At 39.9% G+C, this 19,316-nt stretch overlaps 1 protein-coding gene across 6 annotated transcripts in view; it reads left to right on the plus strand.

Moving 5' to 3' along the window:
* LOC124804862 overlaps window positions 1-19,316 on the plus strand; it is a 297,784-nt gene that overhangs the window by 164,910 nt on the left and 113,558 nt on the right. The window contains exon 1 of one of the 6 annotated variants that reach the window (XM_047265223.1): window positions 7,932-8,115. The exons of 4 other annotated variants lie outside the window; for them this stretch is intronic. In XM_047265223.1, the coding sequence (XP_047121179.1) occupies window positions 8,095-8,115 (21 nt within the window). In that variant the 5' untranslated portion in view covers window positions 7,932-8,094. Of the gene's footprint in view, window positions 1-7,931; window positions 8,116-19,316 lie in introns of those variants that run through there. One more of the 6 variants, XM_047265226.1, reaches the window with a different exon arrangement.

Below are 19,316 nucleotides of genomic sequence, written 5' to 3' on the forward strand. Positions count from 1 at the left end.
AAAGGAAACAAAAGAAAAATTTTGAGCTGGAATTAAAATCCTTGGAGAAGAAGTAAAAACTTTGAGGTTTGCCGACGACATTGTAATTCTGTCAGAGACAGCAAATGACTTGGATGAGCAGCTGAACAGAGTGGGCAGTATCTTGAAAGAAGTATATGAGATGAACGTCAACAAAAGCAAAACGAGGATAATGGAATGTAGTCGAATTAAATCAGATGATGCTGAGTGTATTAGATTAGGAAATGAGACACTTAGAGTAATAAATGAGTTTTGTCATTTGGGCAGCAAAATAACTGATGATGGTCGGAGTAGAGAGCTTGTAAAATGTAGACTGCCTATGGCAAGGAAAGCGTTTCTAAAGAAGAGAAATTTGTTGACATCGAGTATAGATTTAAGTGTCAACAAGTCTTTTCTGAATGTATTTGTATGGAGCGTAGCTATGTATAAAAAATGGCTCTGAGCACTATGGGACTTAACTTCTTAGGCCATCAGTCCCCTAGAACTTAGAAATACTTAAACCTAACTAACCTAAGGACAACACACACATCCATGCCCGAGGCAGGATTCGAACCTGCGACCGTAGCCGTCGCGCGGTTCCAGACTGAAGCGCCCAGAACCGCTCGGCCACTCCGGCCGGCTGTAGCCATGTATCCAAGTGAAGCATGTACAAGAAGAGAACAAAAGTTTTCAAAATGTGATCCTACAGAAGAATGTTGACGGTTAAGTGGGTAGATCACGTGACTAATGAGGTGGTACTGAATAGAACTGGGAAGAAGAGAAATTTGTGGTACAACCTGACTAGAAGAAGGGATCGGTCTGTAGGACACGGTCTGAGGCATCAAGGAATCACCAATTTAGTACTGGAGCGAAGCGTGGAGGGTAAAGATCGTAGAGGGAGACCAAGAGATGAATACGCTAAGCAGATTCAGATGGATGTAGGTTGCAGTAGTTATTCAGAGATGAAGAGGCTTGCACAGGATGGAGTAGCATGGAGAGCTTCATGGAACTAGTTTCTGGACTCAAGACCACAACAACAACATCGTTACACAAAAAAAGAAAAGAAAGCTGTGCTAGTATTTAAGTTTCATGGCAGAGTGTAATTATGGCAACCGATGTTTACGATGTTATGCAGTATATTTGTGTAGTACGTTATACAGTGATCATATCACTTCCAATATTTTTATTTGTAACTTATTGTTTCATAATTTCATCAATTTGATTGTGACTAATTGATGACATTGTAATTCTGTCAGAGACAGCTTTGGAATTGGAAGAGCAGTTTGAACAGAATGAACAGTGTCTTGGAAAGAGAATACAGGATACACATCAACAAAATCAATACAAGCATAACGGAATGTAGTCAAATTAAATCAGGTGATGTTGAGGGAATTAAATTAGGAAACGGTACATTAAAATTAGTAGATTAGTTTTGCTATTTGGGCAACAAAATAACTTGCGATGGCAGAAGTAGGGAGGATATAAAATATAAAGCATCTGTAGCAAGAAACGTGTTTCTAAAGAAGAGAAATTTGTTAATATCGCGTGAGGATTTAAATGATAGGAAATATTTTCTGAAGTTATTTGTCTGGGCTGTAGCTTTGTATGGAAGTGGAACGAGGACGATAAACAGCTCAAACAAGAAGAGAAAAAAAGCTTTTGAAATTTGGTGCTACCGTACAACAATGAAGTGTAGACGGGTAGACTACGTAAATATTGAAGGGGTACTGAACAGAATTGGTGACTCAAGAAATTTGTGGCACAGTTTGAGTAAAAGAGAGGATCGGTTTATGGTACACATTCTGAGGGATCAAGGCATCACCGATTTAGTTCTGGAATGAGGTGTGGGAGGTAAAAATTGTAGAGGGAGACCAACAGATGAATACAGAAAGCAGATTCAGACGAATGTAGATTGCAGTACTTATTCGGAGATGAAGAGGCGTACGCAGGATAGAGCAGCGTGGAGATCTGCATCAAGCCAGTCTTCGGAGTGAAGACCACAACAACAGCCTATTTATTATTCAGAGACTTGGTGACTAGTGAACCCCTTAAGTAATTCTTCATGAAAGTGTCGGATTTCCTTCTTTTTTTTTAGTTATGAGCTATTCGACTTGTTTAATGCACCATCCCTCCCTAATTGTGCTGATCTTTTAATTTCTATACAACTATTACTTCCAACATCTTCTATAATAAGAACTAGAATTTTTAAAATTTTTGCAGATAATTTCTCAAAAACGGATGTTCGGGAATCAATTTCTAATGCTGACACAGAAAATTATTTTAATTTTTTTCTATTACGTCAGAATTTTTCATATTACAAGATCTTACACTTTACACACTTAAGTAACTGCAACACGTCAGCCGGTGTGGCCGAGTGGTTCTAGGCGCTTCAGTCTGGAACCGCGCGACCGCTACGGTCGCAGGTTCGAATCCTGCCTCGAGCATGGATGTGTGTGATGTCCCTAGGTTAGTTAGGTTTAAGTAGTTCTAAGTTCCAGGGGTCTGATGACCTCAGATGTTAAGTCCCATAGTGCTCAGTGCCATTTGAACCATGTTTGAACTGCAACACCAATATAAAAATAAATTATCAATCAAGATCTTTGTTTTTATAATTACTGTTTTATATTTTTAGGTATATGCTAAAAATCTTTCTTTAGGAACATAATGCGTACTCTGTTTCATTTAATTTTCAAATTTAATCTTTTTTTATTTCCTCGCGAAATATTCATCTTTACCGTCCCTCTTCAACATACACCATTCTTTCATTCCGCCTTTCTTGGTACCTCTTCTTCATCTTGTTAATCTCCTGGCGAAAGCGTTTTTCCACGCTCCTCAGTATAATCACCTAGATTTTCAGGAAAGTAGTCAGTATGTGAGTGTAGGAGATGAACTTTTACACTCACATTACAGTCCAACTTGTTGAAATTGTTCAACATGATTTCGGCGATGTTCCTGAAAACAAGATGTTTTTATTCTCTATAAAGTTTTTAGTAACAGAGCTGAAGGCAGTCCATGCATGTTTTTCTGTAAATTTTATTTCTTTCTCGGATCTGTGGTCCTTCACAAATTTGAGGACCAACAAAAAATATCATTTTTTAATTTTTCTTTACTAATGGAGTGAAATTACAAAGAAATGTTCTTAAAAGTACGATTTAATTTGTGGAAAAGCCCTTCGAAATTGCTTTATTAAATCTAGTTTTATATACTGTGATGGAAGCAATATTTTGTTGTGATCTTGAAGCAGTGTTTTTGGTCTCTGGCTCAAAATGTCTCCTATTTGGGAAAACCTTACACTCTGTTACTCGCATTAAAAGCAGGGCATTTTCATGTATCCAGCACGCTATTCTAACAAAATTCCTGCATTACTCGTCATTTAGTTTGAGGCTCTAGCGGTAGCAGTGTTTACAAACAGAATTACTGGGTTTCCCGTCCACCTATAAGTCAAACAACTATATTTTCTTTTATTTATATGCCTTAACATGTTGTAGCACCTTCATGCCGTTGTCAGCGAATAGTTTTATTTAGCTGGGTAAAATGTAAACAAATTTTGAGCAATAATTACTCTAGCGAAATTAGGTCTACAGTGTCTTCCTTCAGCTGGATAAACTTGTTTCAAACAGTCTTGCCCTTCATAATCACACTCATCAACTGAAAAAAGCTGTACTCGTAGAGTATTGTAAAATAAGGCTACATATTGAAGCGATGCTCACTGTTGTTTAATAATCAGTCATTTTGTGACTGTCTTGAAAATACAATTACAGACGCATATGGTGACAGCTGCAGCTAAACTGTAGTTTTTGTGTTTGTTTGAATGAAATAAATTAATGAATTTGAATCCCATTCTGTAGACCTCCGCTGTATTTTTCATAAAATCTGTTGCTGACAAGTGAGAAATTAATGACTTATATTTGTTTGAGTGTGTAATTCAGAATAACAGTTTCCAAATTTCTGTGCCTTAAAACTGTGTTATCATTTTAATTTTTGAGATGATCGCACAGTTTTTTTTCTTTCCCCTCATACAAAGTTTCCACTGCAGCAAGAATTGGATTAAATCAAGTTGATTCTACAAGATCTGTGTTAAGTGACACAGTAATATATTTCCACAGTACAAGGATAGAAGATTTGCAAAAGTGCTGTTTTCCTGTTATGAATTAAGTGCTTGTATTGCAACCATCAGTATTTTCATTTTTCTTTTGTGTTAACTGCTGATCTGAGTATTCTGTTCAACTTTTTGACACCAGGTGAGAATGTGAAAATGTTGTCATCAGAAATGTAATCCCCCCGCCCCCCTGACCCTTTACCAGAAAAAGCTGCAATCTTAACAAACATAATATAGTCTACTGCAGATCCTAAGGAAGTTATGAAACTGATAATGATCCTGTTAAAAATTGCTGTTTACTTTATTCTTCCGAGAGAGCAGTTCAGCAATGAGAAGTACACAATAATATTAAGACAGACACAGTGGTACCAAGCTTGATTAATGTTTGTATAAAATGTTTACAGTGTACATTGCTGGCCATGTAAATGTTTTTTTGTTGGGTGGGAGGGGGGGGGGGGGTTGGGCACTGATGTTGACATATTTTGATTCTGCTCTAAATGAACCCTCCGGGGCAGGGCACTTTAAATAAATAAAGTATGTGGGCATGTGTAGTACACAGGGGGCAGCAAGATTACTGTGTAAAGCAGATAAACTACACATAGCGCAGAATGCTTTTTAAGGCTCTTGGTATTCTTACTCCCGAATACTAGTACTTCATTATAGTTTTTCTAACTGACAACAGAAACAAGTTTCTGCTGGATTGTGATGTACTTAACACGATACAAGGAACCAAAATCATTTTCATGTGCACTTTGCATTCTTGTCCAGTGTTCTAAGAGGAGTAATCGATTCTGCTGCAAACGTTTGATATTCAGCAAGATCCCATCTAACACAAAGCAAGAAACAGGGAATTTCTATCAACTCAAAGGAAAACTATGCTCAAATTAACCACTCTTTTTAGTTCTTTAAAATCTAGATTCAATAACTAAAAAGTTCTGTTGTTTATTTGGTAGGTACGAATGTATCTTGTCAACTTGTATATTAAATAGTAATGTACTACAAGCAAGACTCTTTCTTTGTACTTCAATTAATTAGCTACTTTATGTATGAATATAACTATGCAGTACAGAGGTAAACACATTAATGTTAATTCAGATTATCTACAATTTGCTTGATGTTACTGTAGATCTTGACTCATCCCACATCCCACAAGGTTCCCCATCTACAGTGTAATTTCGTTACAGATCAGATTTTTTTGTGTTAACAGCACAATTAATGTCCTTCATATATGCCCAGAGAAGTCTTCTTTTGACCCTACACACTTCACAAACGGATGAAAATCTCAGATGTGAAGGGGAACTGTTTCACTATTTCAAAATCCTTGTAGATCTATTTCCGCGAGTTGAAAGTTGGAATGAATTTGACCCATGGATGTAAAACTTGATGGGCGACTAAGGTTCTTGAGACGACATATTGTTAATATGTAGTTCACTACACAAGTATAATCAACGTAATGTAATGTATTACACTTCCGTTCTTGATGTAGTTTCGGTGTCTGTACTAGATTAAGCAAAAGTCAGAAAATTATCCGCTTATTTTGTGTAGTTACCTGATGTTATGCACATAAGCGAATTTTCTTTCTTACAAGGCATACTAAAACATCTCACACATATTCTTATGGAATCGTTAGAAAAGTAATGCTGCGTGCGAAATTGTTATTTTGTCTTCTAAACCTGTGGAAGCGGTGAACTACTAGAATTCACAGTACAAAATAAGTAAATAAATAAAAATAAAATAAAATTATTCACCAAATAACAGTTATTCTGTCGCTTGTTAAAAATAGCTCGCAATGCGTTTCAACCTGATCACATGTATAAACGATAACCGTTGTTTTATTACCAGGAATTCCGGAGAAACTAGGTTAACTGCACTACTGCATGTGTAACAGTAGTGCTACAGTTCGTTCAATTGCCAAAATGAATGCCTAAATTTAGCTATAAATGAGAAAAACTCTGTCAGCTCACTTCACACAGCACATAATGACAGGAACTCGGCTTTCTGCCCCGAGTCACGTGACTTAGATGTTGGTTTCAAGCCTTAACATGGCAGAGATTGTGACATGCGTGATCATTGTTATACATGGTGTATGGTAGGCCTATATACTGGTTAATCACAGTCTAACTTAGCAGTTGCGACACTCCGTCTGTTTTTTATCTGCTGCGATAGCATAATTGCAAGCGGCCAGTAATATCACATGGTTGCGAATAATATCGTTTATATTGATTCGTGGAAGCAATAGGAAGCGTATTTAATGCAACAAAAATCGACAATAACTAAACGTTGACAGCCCATTAGCCAATTCTTAGTTTCCTATGGAGCCTGGGAGGGATGAAACGGCATCTTACCAACAGTTTATTTCCTATTCTCCTGTAATGTAGAGATATGTACTAAACAACGTCAATAACAAAAAATTGCTAGTAAACACCAGAAGAACTGAAGCATTACAAGAAAATGTCGTTTATCTAACCAACAACGTGAAGCTTTGTTCGCTAAACTTTCAAACAAATCAGTGAAAGTAGGAAACCTGTATGGAATGTAATACCTACATTATTTAACGTCGAAAATAGGCCACCACACCTGTAGCTGAAAGGAAACCGATAATAAAAAGACAAATAAAATAAAGCTGTTTCGCAACACAGAACAAACCAATTGCAAAATAGTTGCTACGTCTGAACCACAAACGGCAAGAACCTTCAACATATAGGCTTTTGAAGCAAAAGTAATTACATTTACAAAAATATTCATCTAGTAGAAAGTCAAGTGAAGCGTTGAGAATGGGCGTATCATTAGACGTCATAAATGTTTCTCACGTGTCATGGAAAGTTAATAGCCGGCCGCGGTGGTCTAGCGGTTCTAGGCGCTCAGTCCGGAACCGCGCGACTGCTACGGTCGCAGGTTCGAATCCTGCCTCGGGCATGGATGTGTGTGATGTCCTTAGGTTAGTTAGGTTTAAGTAGTTCTAAGTTCTAGGGGACTGATGACCACAGATGTTAAGTCCCATAGTGCTCAGAGCCATTTTTTGAAAGTTAATATCTTAATAAGAACAGATAACAATAGAAAAATATGATAAAATATTTCTTTATATTCTTTTGCTTTCAGTGGAGTAAGCTGCAGTTATGCAGATATTCGAAAGTATTAGTATTTCTTCCTGAGTAAGTTGTAGTTTATGTTACTGAATCAATGAGATTTGACTGTTCTTACATTTATTTCACGATAGTTTATGCCACTTAGTAATTTACTAACGATTGGAACACAAAACGTAACAAATATTGTCTTTAAGATTCAGGTATATGCCTGCTTTCTCACAGCTTGGAATGCTAGTGTTGCTCCAGGTGTCAAACGGAAACCAGTTTCGCGCCATGGAGTGCCGCGACTTTGTGTATTTAATGATAAAATATTTTGTACGTAGTTTTGACGAATGCAATATATGTAGTATTTACTGTCAACTTATTCGTGTAAGTAGCAGACGGAGAAACCAGAAATAATGTGTATCGAAAAGCAGTTCAATAAACAGATTACGAGTATAAAATCAGACTTTTTTTCTTTCCTTGGCATTGCAAATCACGCCGGATTCAGCTAGTACACAATAAAAAAGAATTTGCAAGACGGTCACTGTTAAACCTTGGGACAATATGCGTAATCTTTGCAGAATGTGGTTGTTTGAATATGCGTCATATACAGCTGGTCAATGCGTTGCTGCAGTAGCGAACTGGTCGCTTATCGCAGGCAGTTAAAGGGACAGTTAAAGGGACATTCACGCTGACGGCTGGTGCTCGGCGATTGGTCGAGTGGAATTCACGATAGTTGAACAGCGGCGAGAGCGGAAAGTCGATGCGCAGGCGCACGGGCGCGCTCGGGGCGACGGCAGAGCTGCCTGGCGGTGTATTCTAGTTGTGGCGTTGCCGCTGGCGCAACATTGATCTGCAGGGCTGTGCGCTCGCTAGTCACTGGTGCGCGTAGGACGGGCGCTAGTAGCGAGCTGCCAGCGGCGCATTGCCATGAAGGACCTGCCGCTGCGCGTAAGTACACACAAAGCACTACGTCCTGCCTGTGTCGCTGATTATGTTCTCTGTTAGCTTCCTGGGGCACACGTGAGCGCTGTTGACAAGAGAGTGTCTTTTGGAGTTCGCTGGCCAATTGCTGTGTTCCGCAAGTGTCAGTTTCAGTGCCCTTATCACATATTGTCTGTTTCGCTACGACCCCTTCTACGTCTTACTTTACATACACCTTTCATTATTTGGATGTGCAGCAAAAAGATTTCAGCGTGCTTTTCAAGGTGTAGCAGAAGATCAAGCCAGCTTATAAACAAAGTAATAAATTGTTGTATGTAAATCAGAAGAGTGTTTTTCCATTTTTAGTACTAAATCTTGACCACTAATTGTTGAACGACAGACAGTTAACGCATATTCTGTCTCTGTCCATTTAGGGTGTGTCTGTAGCATTGTCCTTCCACAGAAGTTTTGCAATTCGTTGGCCAACTATTGTGTTCCACAAGTGTCTAAGTGCTCAGTTATGTATTGGCTCTGTTCATTACAACTCGAACCGCGTCTCCTTTATGTGGAAGTTCATTCGTAAGAATGTGCAGTGAAAGCATTCTAAGCGTAGGTTTCGAGGTGTAATACAGAAACTGCTAAATAATGAAGTCAACTTACATGCACAAAAATTTGCATGTGTAAATAAGGAGTGCTTTTTCTCACTTTTAGTACTAAATCTTGGCCACCATTTGTAGCAATAAATACACCTAGGAGACAATCTATATCTGTCCAGTTTGGGTGTGACCGTAGCAGTAGGTCGCATTGTTCTACGACAGCTTTGTATAGCTCCAGGAGAGAAAAATAAAATGATTTGAAGTGTGGGCTCCGAGTAGGTAAACAACGGATTCTCTTCGATCAATATTTCCTTAGTAGCATTACATCTTCGTGTTGCGCCATCCTGATAGAAAACAATCTTTCTCGGTTTGTGAGAAAACGAACACTGCAACACATCTAAACAGCCGAATTTCCGTAAACTGTGTGTGTTATATGAAGAAAGCACCCTTATAATGTGAATGTTACTGATTCCACCTGACGTGCGCACGAACTCGGCCATCTCGTTGGTTACTCTAAAAGCTCAAATGCGCAAAATATACGCACTCATTGACGTGAATAGTTGCCTCACCTGTGGAAATTACACACTTTGAGAATCAATGTTTCAGTCTTCTTTTCCATAACGTTTGTATACTGGTTACGTTTAAAATTATGAGTTTCTGTAATTTTACGACACAGTTGCATATGTAAATACTCTCAGTTTCCATCGCATAGTTCAATAGGCAGCTGGTATTTTTAACACGTAGCTGCAAATATGACGACGATAATTTATTTTCTACTTCGAATGCATAGGTTCGAAATCCATTTTCTGTCGGCTCACTATTGTCTTGGTCCTGTCACTTTCTTCACACATACGAAGTCCACCGCCTCTCATCGGTTAGGTTGGCTAGACTGCACAGAATCATCCACACGTACGTTGCAGTGCAACTGCGGGCCAATGTTAAACAAAAAATAAAAATACATGGGATTTTCTTTGGCCAGACGTCGTGATAATATTCCACTAGTCATCGTTCAACTGCAATGCTAACAAGAAGTACCAAGATGACTTTCAGAATAACCCTAATTCATCTGCTGATCGAAAAATTCCTACTGCGCAGAATGTTGCTGTTCTTGGTCGGAAAAGTGTGTTACATTAAAATAGTCGTTAGGTGATATGACGTACTCTTGTCCATTGCAAAGTGGTTTTCTTTTCTTTTTTTTCATAAAAAAAGTTCTTCCGAGCTCCTAGCAGAACACTATGTAATTCTCAAGTTTCAATGACCAGTTTTTGTTCTTTATTAGCTCTGATATTGTTTTCTAAAACTGCATTTATTTATCGGTGTAACCAAGACAGATGTCGTCATCTCATTCTGAGCAAAACTTGTAAAGGGCGCTGAATTTTGACACAGCAAACAATGGCAGAGGACTTACCAGAACAAACTTTTAAGACATACGCCAATAAAGCGGCCTCTCTGGCAGTTGACGAAGTTAGGTTGTTAATGTGAAAGAAAGCTGAACAGATTTGCATGCTTCGCATAATGTGGCTACTCCATCTACTGGGTCGAAAAGGCGTAGCCTTGTCGTACTCACTATGGAAGGGTAATGCGTACCAGTTATGTTATGCGCTTCATAAAGTGATGATATATGACAAAATAATGTGTGTTTATGAACACTCTGCATTGTTAGCTTCTGTTGTTGCGCATTTACTTCGTTCTAATAGGCTTGCGTAGCACTCTTCGCATCTGTGCACTCATATCGACCGCAAGAGAGAGGGAGAGAGGGGGGAGGAAGCGGGAGGGGGTGTAGGCTGTGTGAGATTCTGCTCGTCACAGAGTCACGGTTCTCTCGGCCAGTTACGAAACGAGCTGGTAGTGAGGCACAGGCCAATTAGAAGTAAATGGCACGGGATTGTTAGTTCCGTATTTGCCTTATAATGAAGAAAAATCTCCCAGAATCCTTGGTTGCAAGCTGGGGATTTGAACTATTTTAAATTTATATGTGCACGTCTGTGTGTGTGTTGTGAATGACGTGACGTTACTGTACTCGCACCTGTACTCTACGAATAACAGTAGAGGAAATGAGACAGAAAAATTTTCAGTGGGTGGAGAAGTTGGACATACGTCTTACACCAAGTTCTTTCACTTTCTTGTCGAGACTGCTCAGCCTCGGGAGTTAAATAATAGTAGCAGGATTAAAATAATAGGGAGACAAGTACGCATACTAAAATGTAAAAAAAGAAAACAAAGACAAAATTGGTAGCAGTGCTTTACAAGTAATCACCAGTGTTTCTCCGCTGCAATCGCCAGGTGATTACTGAAAATATCAGTTTTCAGTGCAAAGAGACTCTTACAATAAGACAAAAGTAGATCCGTAATTCTCAAATTTGCTTCCTGCATCTTTGCTTCTCTGAAGGATGGGTTTAAAGTGATTCTCTTTTTCAGCTACGAACTGACAGAAATTTTCCTTTTCAAAAGAAGTGTGTCGTCATGTCTTTCTATATAGTGAGCCTATGACAAGAAGTACGATTTCAGTCGCTATCTCTGGAGCCTTCTCTTTTTTATCACTAGGTAAAAATGTTGGTAACTGTGAAAAGAATACCAATAATTGAACTTAAGTTTCTGTCTCAATCCGGCATCGTTTACAGCTTCTATGGACTTACGACTCAGCACCCCAAATGACAATATTTTGGATATTGTTGTTGACGATCCGTTTTAGATATCTGTAATAAGTCCAACTCTATCTTCCTTTCTAATATTGTGGTATGCAAGACTATTATTCATCCGCCTTCTTTCTTTTACGTCTTCATCTTCTATGAACTCTGTACCAGGCTCTTAAGTGTGATTTGCGGGGTAGAGTAGATGTAGATGTAGATCGCTTGGTTACACGGTGTAGTACAGACGTGTCACACCTTTTTCACACCAGGTACGCCTTTGAATTACATCACTTACTTCGTTGTTCATTTTTTTCTTCAAGCGCTTTGAAGCTGTAAAGCAAATTTCACTGACTAGACAAGACTTCTTTTTTAATGTTATTTTCAGTTCATTCTTTCCACCAAAAGTCTCTCGTTAGATTCCTTCTCCGACCATTTCGGTCTCCTATGTCCTCACAATAATTGCGTGTTTTAATACAAATTCTAGACGTTAGTATCATCGGTAATGTCAGCAGTGTTCTTTTCACCTTTCACGTCCTGCACCTCATCTTCCAAAACAAGATTGTTAGTTTTTTCACTGTACGTTCAAAGAAACTTGTATTCTTCATTATGAGTAACTTGAATTTTCATATTCTGATGCCTCTGGCTGCCATTCAGTGCTATGTCTTCTGAATATTTATTCCAGGAAATCTAGTGTCATCACAAATGTAAAACACTGAACATCACTAAATTAACGCAAGTATTTTTGCTTGCATAGTCTATGCTTAGATGCAGTGCGTTATCAACTCAACAAACGTGCAACGTGATCCGCTTAATGTAATATTTTGAAGTACATTCATTTACTTGTACAAGCTAAGAGTTTCACTTCCGTCCCAACCTCTCTGATGGTAGTGGAGTGGTCACGTGACGTCTCAGAGTCATTTATGTTTCTGCGTAAAAATATTAACGACTCCGCCATCTTTGATTTCTCGTTTCGCGCAGTGTTTGTCACGACTGCTTAGCTGTTTCTGTCTTTATGTTGCAAAACATCGACGCCAAAACAACGTGGTGCGTTTGCATGTGAAAGTATTACGACAGATTTATATAAACATTCTTTCAAATGAGTTTTTATTTTCTGTTCTCTTCTGCTGGAATTCGATATGTTGGAACTGAGATAGCTGATTGAATAAGAGTTTCTCGCGTGCCCAGTTACCGAAATAAACAAGTTGTGATTGGACCAACATTCTTGAAGCACGTTGCAAATCGAAATACGCACAGCGTTTATCATTTGAGTTTAATAACGAAAGGAACGTCGCCAGAACGATATTTAGGCAACAGTATCGTGACATTACGTTCTTTTTCGCGGAGTAGATTATAAATTTTATTTTTGATGTCTGATTTACTATTAATTTCAGGGTTGAAATATTTACGTGTACACCATGAAAGAAATATCTCCTATAACGAGCAATAGCCGCAGATGAATAATGTCTCGAGAAACAGTGAAAACCAGATTGTTGGTAAATGATGTACCACGTTCGGATGCGCCGTTAACTTCATAAACAAATATGCGAATTAAATTTTCCAAGGAGAAAGTCGAAATATGTATAAACTTTTTTTTCTCAAACAGCAGAAGGAACCCCTATAAGGAACCGCACGCCTTGGCTTGAAAGATTAGTCCCGCTGAGATAATCAGTCCTCTTCGCGAATGTTTTTGCTGTATTGCAGTTGAACCACATCCTGATGTTGATGTAATCACGTCGTAATGGAATACGAAGTTCTAGTCGCTCCTATGTCTCTCTTAGCTTCATTTTTGCTTGCTTTTCTTTTGTCGTAAAATCATTTCACTTGTTTCTTGGAATCTTCTGTCTATAGTTCAGTATTGTAGTGTTGTAGAACTATTTAAAAAATGGCTCTGAGCACTATGGGACTCAACTGCTGTGGTCATAAGTCCACTAGAACTTAGAACTACTTAAACCTAACTAACCTAAGGACAGCACACAACACCCAGCCATCACGAGGCAGAGAAAATCCCTGACCCCGCCGGGAATCGAACCCGGGAACCCGGGCGTGGGAAGCGAGAACGATACCGCACGACCACGAGATGCGGGCTAGAACTATTTAGATTAGTTTGATATTTGTGGTACTGATGCTGGAACGTAGTTATCAGTTTGGATAATTTAACACAAAATTCGTTGATCTATAAACTGAAAATGTCTCTACGTATGCTTCTTTCTCCATTAAACCACATATGAAAGGCTAGCTTAAGTGAGAAAGTACCGCAGAATTTCGTTGACGAACCACGCTCTTCTAGTAATGCTACAGTTAGCGGTTTATAGAAAAGTTCTGATAGATAATGCAGCTTTCTAATATATTTCGCTGATAGCCCCCTTCCTGCCTTTCAACAGCGCGTAAATTTCGTTGGGTTCACTTGTGCAGTCGACGGTGAAAAATTATCTCTGCTGATCCATTGTGGAATCTGGATACCGGCTTGTCAAATATTTACCAAGGAAAATCGTCAAACAGCCATATGTTGTGGGAATTTATTTTATTTAGACAACCAGTTTCGGCACCTCAATTATGTCATCTGCAGGCCCCTATGCACTCTGTGTATAGACAGATACATCGACACTTGTACACTGGAGCCATTAGTTCGGACGACTTAACAACAAGTCGTCGAAGTAACAATTCTCACACTCCAAAAACGAATTCACGGAATCCGGGTACTGAAGGCTTCAGTATCCAAGTATCTATGTATCTGATTGTCTGTACATAGAGTGCATAGGAGCCTGATGACGGCGTTATTGAGATGCCGAAACTAGTTTTCTAAGTAAAATAACTTCCCAAAACATACGGCTGTTGGGCGATTGTCCTTGGTAAATATAAGAAAAATAATGTTGTTTTAATTGTTTATTGTTTTGTTATGTGACTTCTCTAATCATCCACACCACATAAACCATTCTTGGCAATTTTTTTTTCTTCTCGTTGAATTTGACCGATTAACTTCCATTTAGTTTGAGGCATATTGTCGTTTCGAGAAAAATAGACTCTCTCTGGCGACTGTTACGTTCGTCGCTTTTTCACACCCTGCGTCTCCAATGGGGACGTCAAATGTATCTCTGATATCCACCCGAGTGGCATGCCGTTGGACTCCGCAACATGCTAACGAAATTATTTGCAAGCTACTGTGTTCATTTTCGCAACTTGTTTAATGCTCTGAGCAAGACATAAGAGACAGGCTTCGCCTCGTACTTTTAAAGTATTCCAAGTTAAACAGACACAGGTAATAACTACCAACAGGTACTTTTTTCTGTCATTTTTATATGTGATCACTTTTTCCCCCACTCTATCCCTAGGGGTAGAAAGAGTGTCTTTCTCCAATAGTATTTGTATAGAAATAATGACTGACGTGTTTCCTACATTAGCTTGAAATTACTCCACTCGTTCCTGAGTTCTGTTAGGTCGGTGCATAAGTTTTTAGCGTTTTTGTTTGACATGGCGGAAATCCGGCTGATATGGGTTTAATTATCTATTGTCATTTTTTGTTTGTAGTTCCCTGTTATTATTAGAGTTTACACATTGTCATTTTGTCATTTGGAGACAGTGAATGGAGCTGTGGACCCGAGACAATGGAGAGCCAAGTGGAGAAATCGAAACATTTCCGACATATTCTTGTGTTTGTGTTCAATAGAGGGTTGACAGTAGCAGAGATAGCCTCTAACATTTGTATCGTGTATGGGGACAATGCCATTGGACAGAAGACAGCATGAAATTGTTTTTCTCGTTTTAAGGAGGATCGTTTTGACATTAGTGACTCTCAACGTTCAGGAAGACGTTTGGGGTGTAATGAAGGTCGTTTAAACGCATTAATCCACGTCAGTGTACTCGAGAACTGGCAAGTATGATGACCTGTGATCATTGCAACATCGTGCAGCGTTTTCATGCAATGGGGAAGGTTCAGAAATTGGGTGTGTGGGTAATGCATGCTGAAAGCCAAAATCACAAAAATCAAGGGGTGGCCATAACTGGGCCGCCTGGTATGGCCGAGCGGTTCTAGACGCTTCAATCTGGAACCGCGCGACCGCTACTGTCGCAGGTTTGAATCCTGCCTCGGGCATGGATCTGTGTGATGTCCTTAGTGTAGTTAGGTTTAAGTAGTTCTAAGTTCTAGGGGACTGATGACCTCAGAAGTTAAGTCCCATAGTGCTCAGAGCCATTTTTGAGCCATAACTGGCTCGTGAGCAACACCAACCATTCCTATCCTTTATCGTTACTGGTGATGAGAAATGGTGCTTATACCCTAACGTAAGGAAAGGAAAGGAATGGCTGAGTCCAAACAAAGCAGCAATTCCTCGTACAAAGACCTGCACATCCATAAAAGATAATGCTAAGCATCTGGTGGAACAGCGACGGTGTGATGTACTACGAATTGCTTCTCCGAGGTGTAACCATCGCTGCTGACATTTACTGTCTACAACTGAGACGTCTTCCAGGCGCAGTCCAAGAACAAATCTGCGCGAAGTGATACTACCCCACATAGCGCTCGCCTGCATTCTGCTAGACTGACTAAAACCACTATACAACAGTTGGACTGGGAAGTCATTCCGCACTCACCTTATTGACCCAATCTTGCTCCCTCAGATTGTCACCTTCTCCGCTTTCTATCGAACAACCATCAAGAAACTTCCCTTCCGGCTGAAAATGCACTACGAACATGACTCGACGATTTCATCACCGCCAAATCATTTGTTTTGTACAGTCGCGAAATGGTAAAGTTCCCCATCGCTGGCATACTGTTGTAAACGGTGAAGGAGAATATACTGTATTACTGGTGATTAAAGTCCCTGTTATGTGTATCTTATGCACCAACCTAATACTTTAATGGAACATACCGCTTTTCATCCCCACTCTGAGACGTGGTGTGCTAAGGGCGTCTCATTGTTTTTCCAGGCAGCAGTTTGCGTTTTGGTAAGTTTGTAAAATGCTTTTACTTTGTAGTTCAAAAATGGCTCTGAGCACTATGGGACTTAACATCTGAGGTCATCAGTTCGCTAGAACTTAGAACTACTTAAACCTAACTAACCTAAGGACATCACACACATCCATGTCCCAGGCAGGATTCGAACCTGCGACCGTAGCGGTCGCGCGGTTCCAGACTGAAGCATCTAGAACCGCTCGGCCACCGCGGCTGGCACTTTGTAGTTTTATATTTGTACTTACCTGCATAGCGGAGACCTACTGTTCCACAGAAGAAATGGCAGACATGATTTTCTGTTACGATGTGGCAAATGGTAGCAACAGTCGACCCCGTGTCCTATAATCTGAAAAATATCCAGAACGCAGGATACCATCTGTTCAGTTATTCAGTTGTGTTTTGCTACTAGGGCGCTTATCAAAAGACGAACGGATTCCATTAGAACTAATGTATGAGTAGCACATACCCAGAACTGTGTTTACGAATTACAGTAAAAACTCTGACAGATGTGTACAGCATACTGCATCTGTGGGAAATAACGGAGGAATGTCTTATCATTTGCTTACTACATTCTGTATGTCGTTCGTAATAGCAAAGAGCTTGCTGTAGAAGAACAGTGTTTCATGGTAGCAAAGATGGATAAGTGGACATTGCTCTAAGATATGCATTTTACTGTCCATGTGTACTGGTAATTTTTGTCTGTTTGTCTCACATTGCCAGTGCCCATGTTTAGTGGACATTTTTGTCTGTTTGGCCCACATTGCCATCTCTCAAAGTGTGGGATACATTTTTAACACTCTGTACAACCATACTGCTATTTCTAAATGACTTCAGAGCCTGTTACACTAATTTATAATTGAAGCACAGGTTATCCAACAATCTATATTGTCACAAGTACAACAAGCTTCAGATTATAAGGAGTCAAGCGATCCCGCGATTGCGCAGATAATAGATAAACACCGATGATCCAAAATGCGCTTGTTTCTACAGAAATTGCTACTTACTGATCTTACAAAACATGCTACGGGTCATCTTTGAAAGCTCTCTGCGTTACTATTTATAAAATTACACTTTTAATACAGAGCATTTCATGCCATTGGCTTTCTGTTCACTTTCGGGAAATAATCGTTCAACTTGTTTCCTGTTTCTGTGGAAAGATTCTGCGCATAACTTTTCCTCACCTAATGTTGATGCTAATTAGGCAAGGTATAGGCCTTAGTGCCAACGGCCTTAGCCGCAATGGTAACACCTGTTTCCGTCAGATCATCGAAGTTAAGTGCTGTCGGGCTTGGCTAGCTCTTGGATGGGGCACTGTCCAGGTCTGTCGAGTGTTGTTGGCAAACAGAGTGCACTCAGTCCTTGTGAGGCCAGTTGAGTAGCTACTTGACTGATAAGTAGCGACACCTGTCACGAAAACTGACAACGGACGGAAGAGCAGTGTGCTGACCACATGCCCCTATGTATCCGCATCCGGTGACGCCTAAGGGCTGAGGGTGACACGGCGACCGGTCGGTACTTTGTTGATGATGACACGGCGGCCGGTCGGTACTGTTGGGCTTGAAGGTTTGTGACGGCAGTTTTGTTTATATATACCTCAGTGCAAAATAAAGCAAGGGTGTCAACTCATCCATACTATAAGCTCCATGACGTGCGTCAACGCAACTCTGCCATCTTAGGGAGCGGTCTGGTGAGGTTACTATCCAACGATTGCATGGATAAAGAGTTCGCCTCGCTGAGCTTGGATCAGTCTGCCGCTACCATATGGGTCTTTATAGCCTCTGATGATGTCTCCGGAACTTGGAGGAGACACAGAAACATGTCTTAGGGCTCACCATAATGCCAATATAAAGAAACATCACGAAGGTATATTTTTGTTTTTAATTTCCTTGAAGTTTCTCTTCACGACTGTACACATTTTTCGGAGAGTCAAAACACTAATCCTGCATATTCTAATAATAGATTCACACTTTCAATGCCTCAGTATTTGTGGTACCGGGTTCCTCGATCGTCTCGTCTTCCTCCGCTCTCTTGCTCTACGTAACACAGTTCGTTCACTTTGTTCGCGTCACTGAGCTGGTCACATTCAGGTTCATGGGCACCGCTGTTTAACCATGCGTGAACGTTTCCGTTGTCTGTATCTTCACCACCAGAAATTTGTGTTTCAACGAAGACATTCACTCTGATTATAACAGACCACTTCAGGTTTATTGGAAATGAGGTCCAGATGTGCGTGTAACCGCTCACACTTGACAAACGAACCAATACCAAGCTACATACAGACACAACAACACAAAAAAGACGAACGAGGAATGAACAGTGTTAGTTGGCAATACTGTATGCAGTACACACACACTCACACACACACACACACACACACACACACACACACACATAGAGCGAGAGAGAGAGAGAGAGAGAGAGAGAGAGAGAGAGAGTTGAGAGTAAAAGTGCAGTGTTCAACTCAATTTTGTTCGAAAAAAGGCTATAAATGAGACATCCTAGCGTACGCAGGCCAACTGAGTACAAAAGGAAGCAAGGAAGAATCGAGTTTAATTTCCCGTCGACAGCGCGGTCATTAGAGGCAGAGCACGAGGTCGAATTACGGAAGGATGAGGATGGAAATTTATTGTGTTCTTTCAAAGAAACCATTCCGGCATTTCGTTGGAGCGATTTGGGAAATCACGGAGAACCTATATCTGGGCGACCGGACAGGAATGTGAAACGTCGACTTCCCGACTGTGACTCCGGTTAGCTAACCACAGCGGTACCTCGCTCGGTAACTAAGTAGAACTCCAGGACGATCAATAAAGTCACAAACTCGTAAATAGAACCAAACAGAAATTTAACCTTTCGAAACTTGCGCCACGAAAGTTGTTTCTCGCCTAACAACACGAGAACAACAAAAAGCTGTAATGTAATAACTAAATCTGTTATCATTATACAGCGCAGTTATTACGCACTTGAAACCAAAATACGTTACAGCCTATTGGCGATGTGTCACAAATAAAAAGCAAAATGCGTAAGGGGAAAACAAACGGGAATATAGAAGCAACT

Source organism: Schistocerca piceifrons, chromosome 7 (assembly GCF_021461385.2).
Source record: "Schistocerca piceifrons isolate TAMUIC-IGC-003096 chromosome 7, iqSchPice1.1, whole genome shotgun sequence".
NCBI lineage: Eukaryota > Metazoa > Arthropoda > Insecta > Orthoptera > Acrididae > Schistocerca > Schistocerca piceifrons.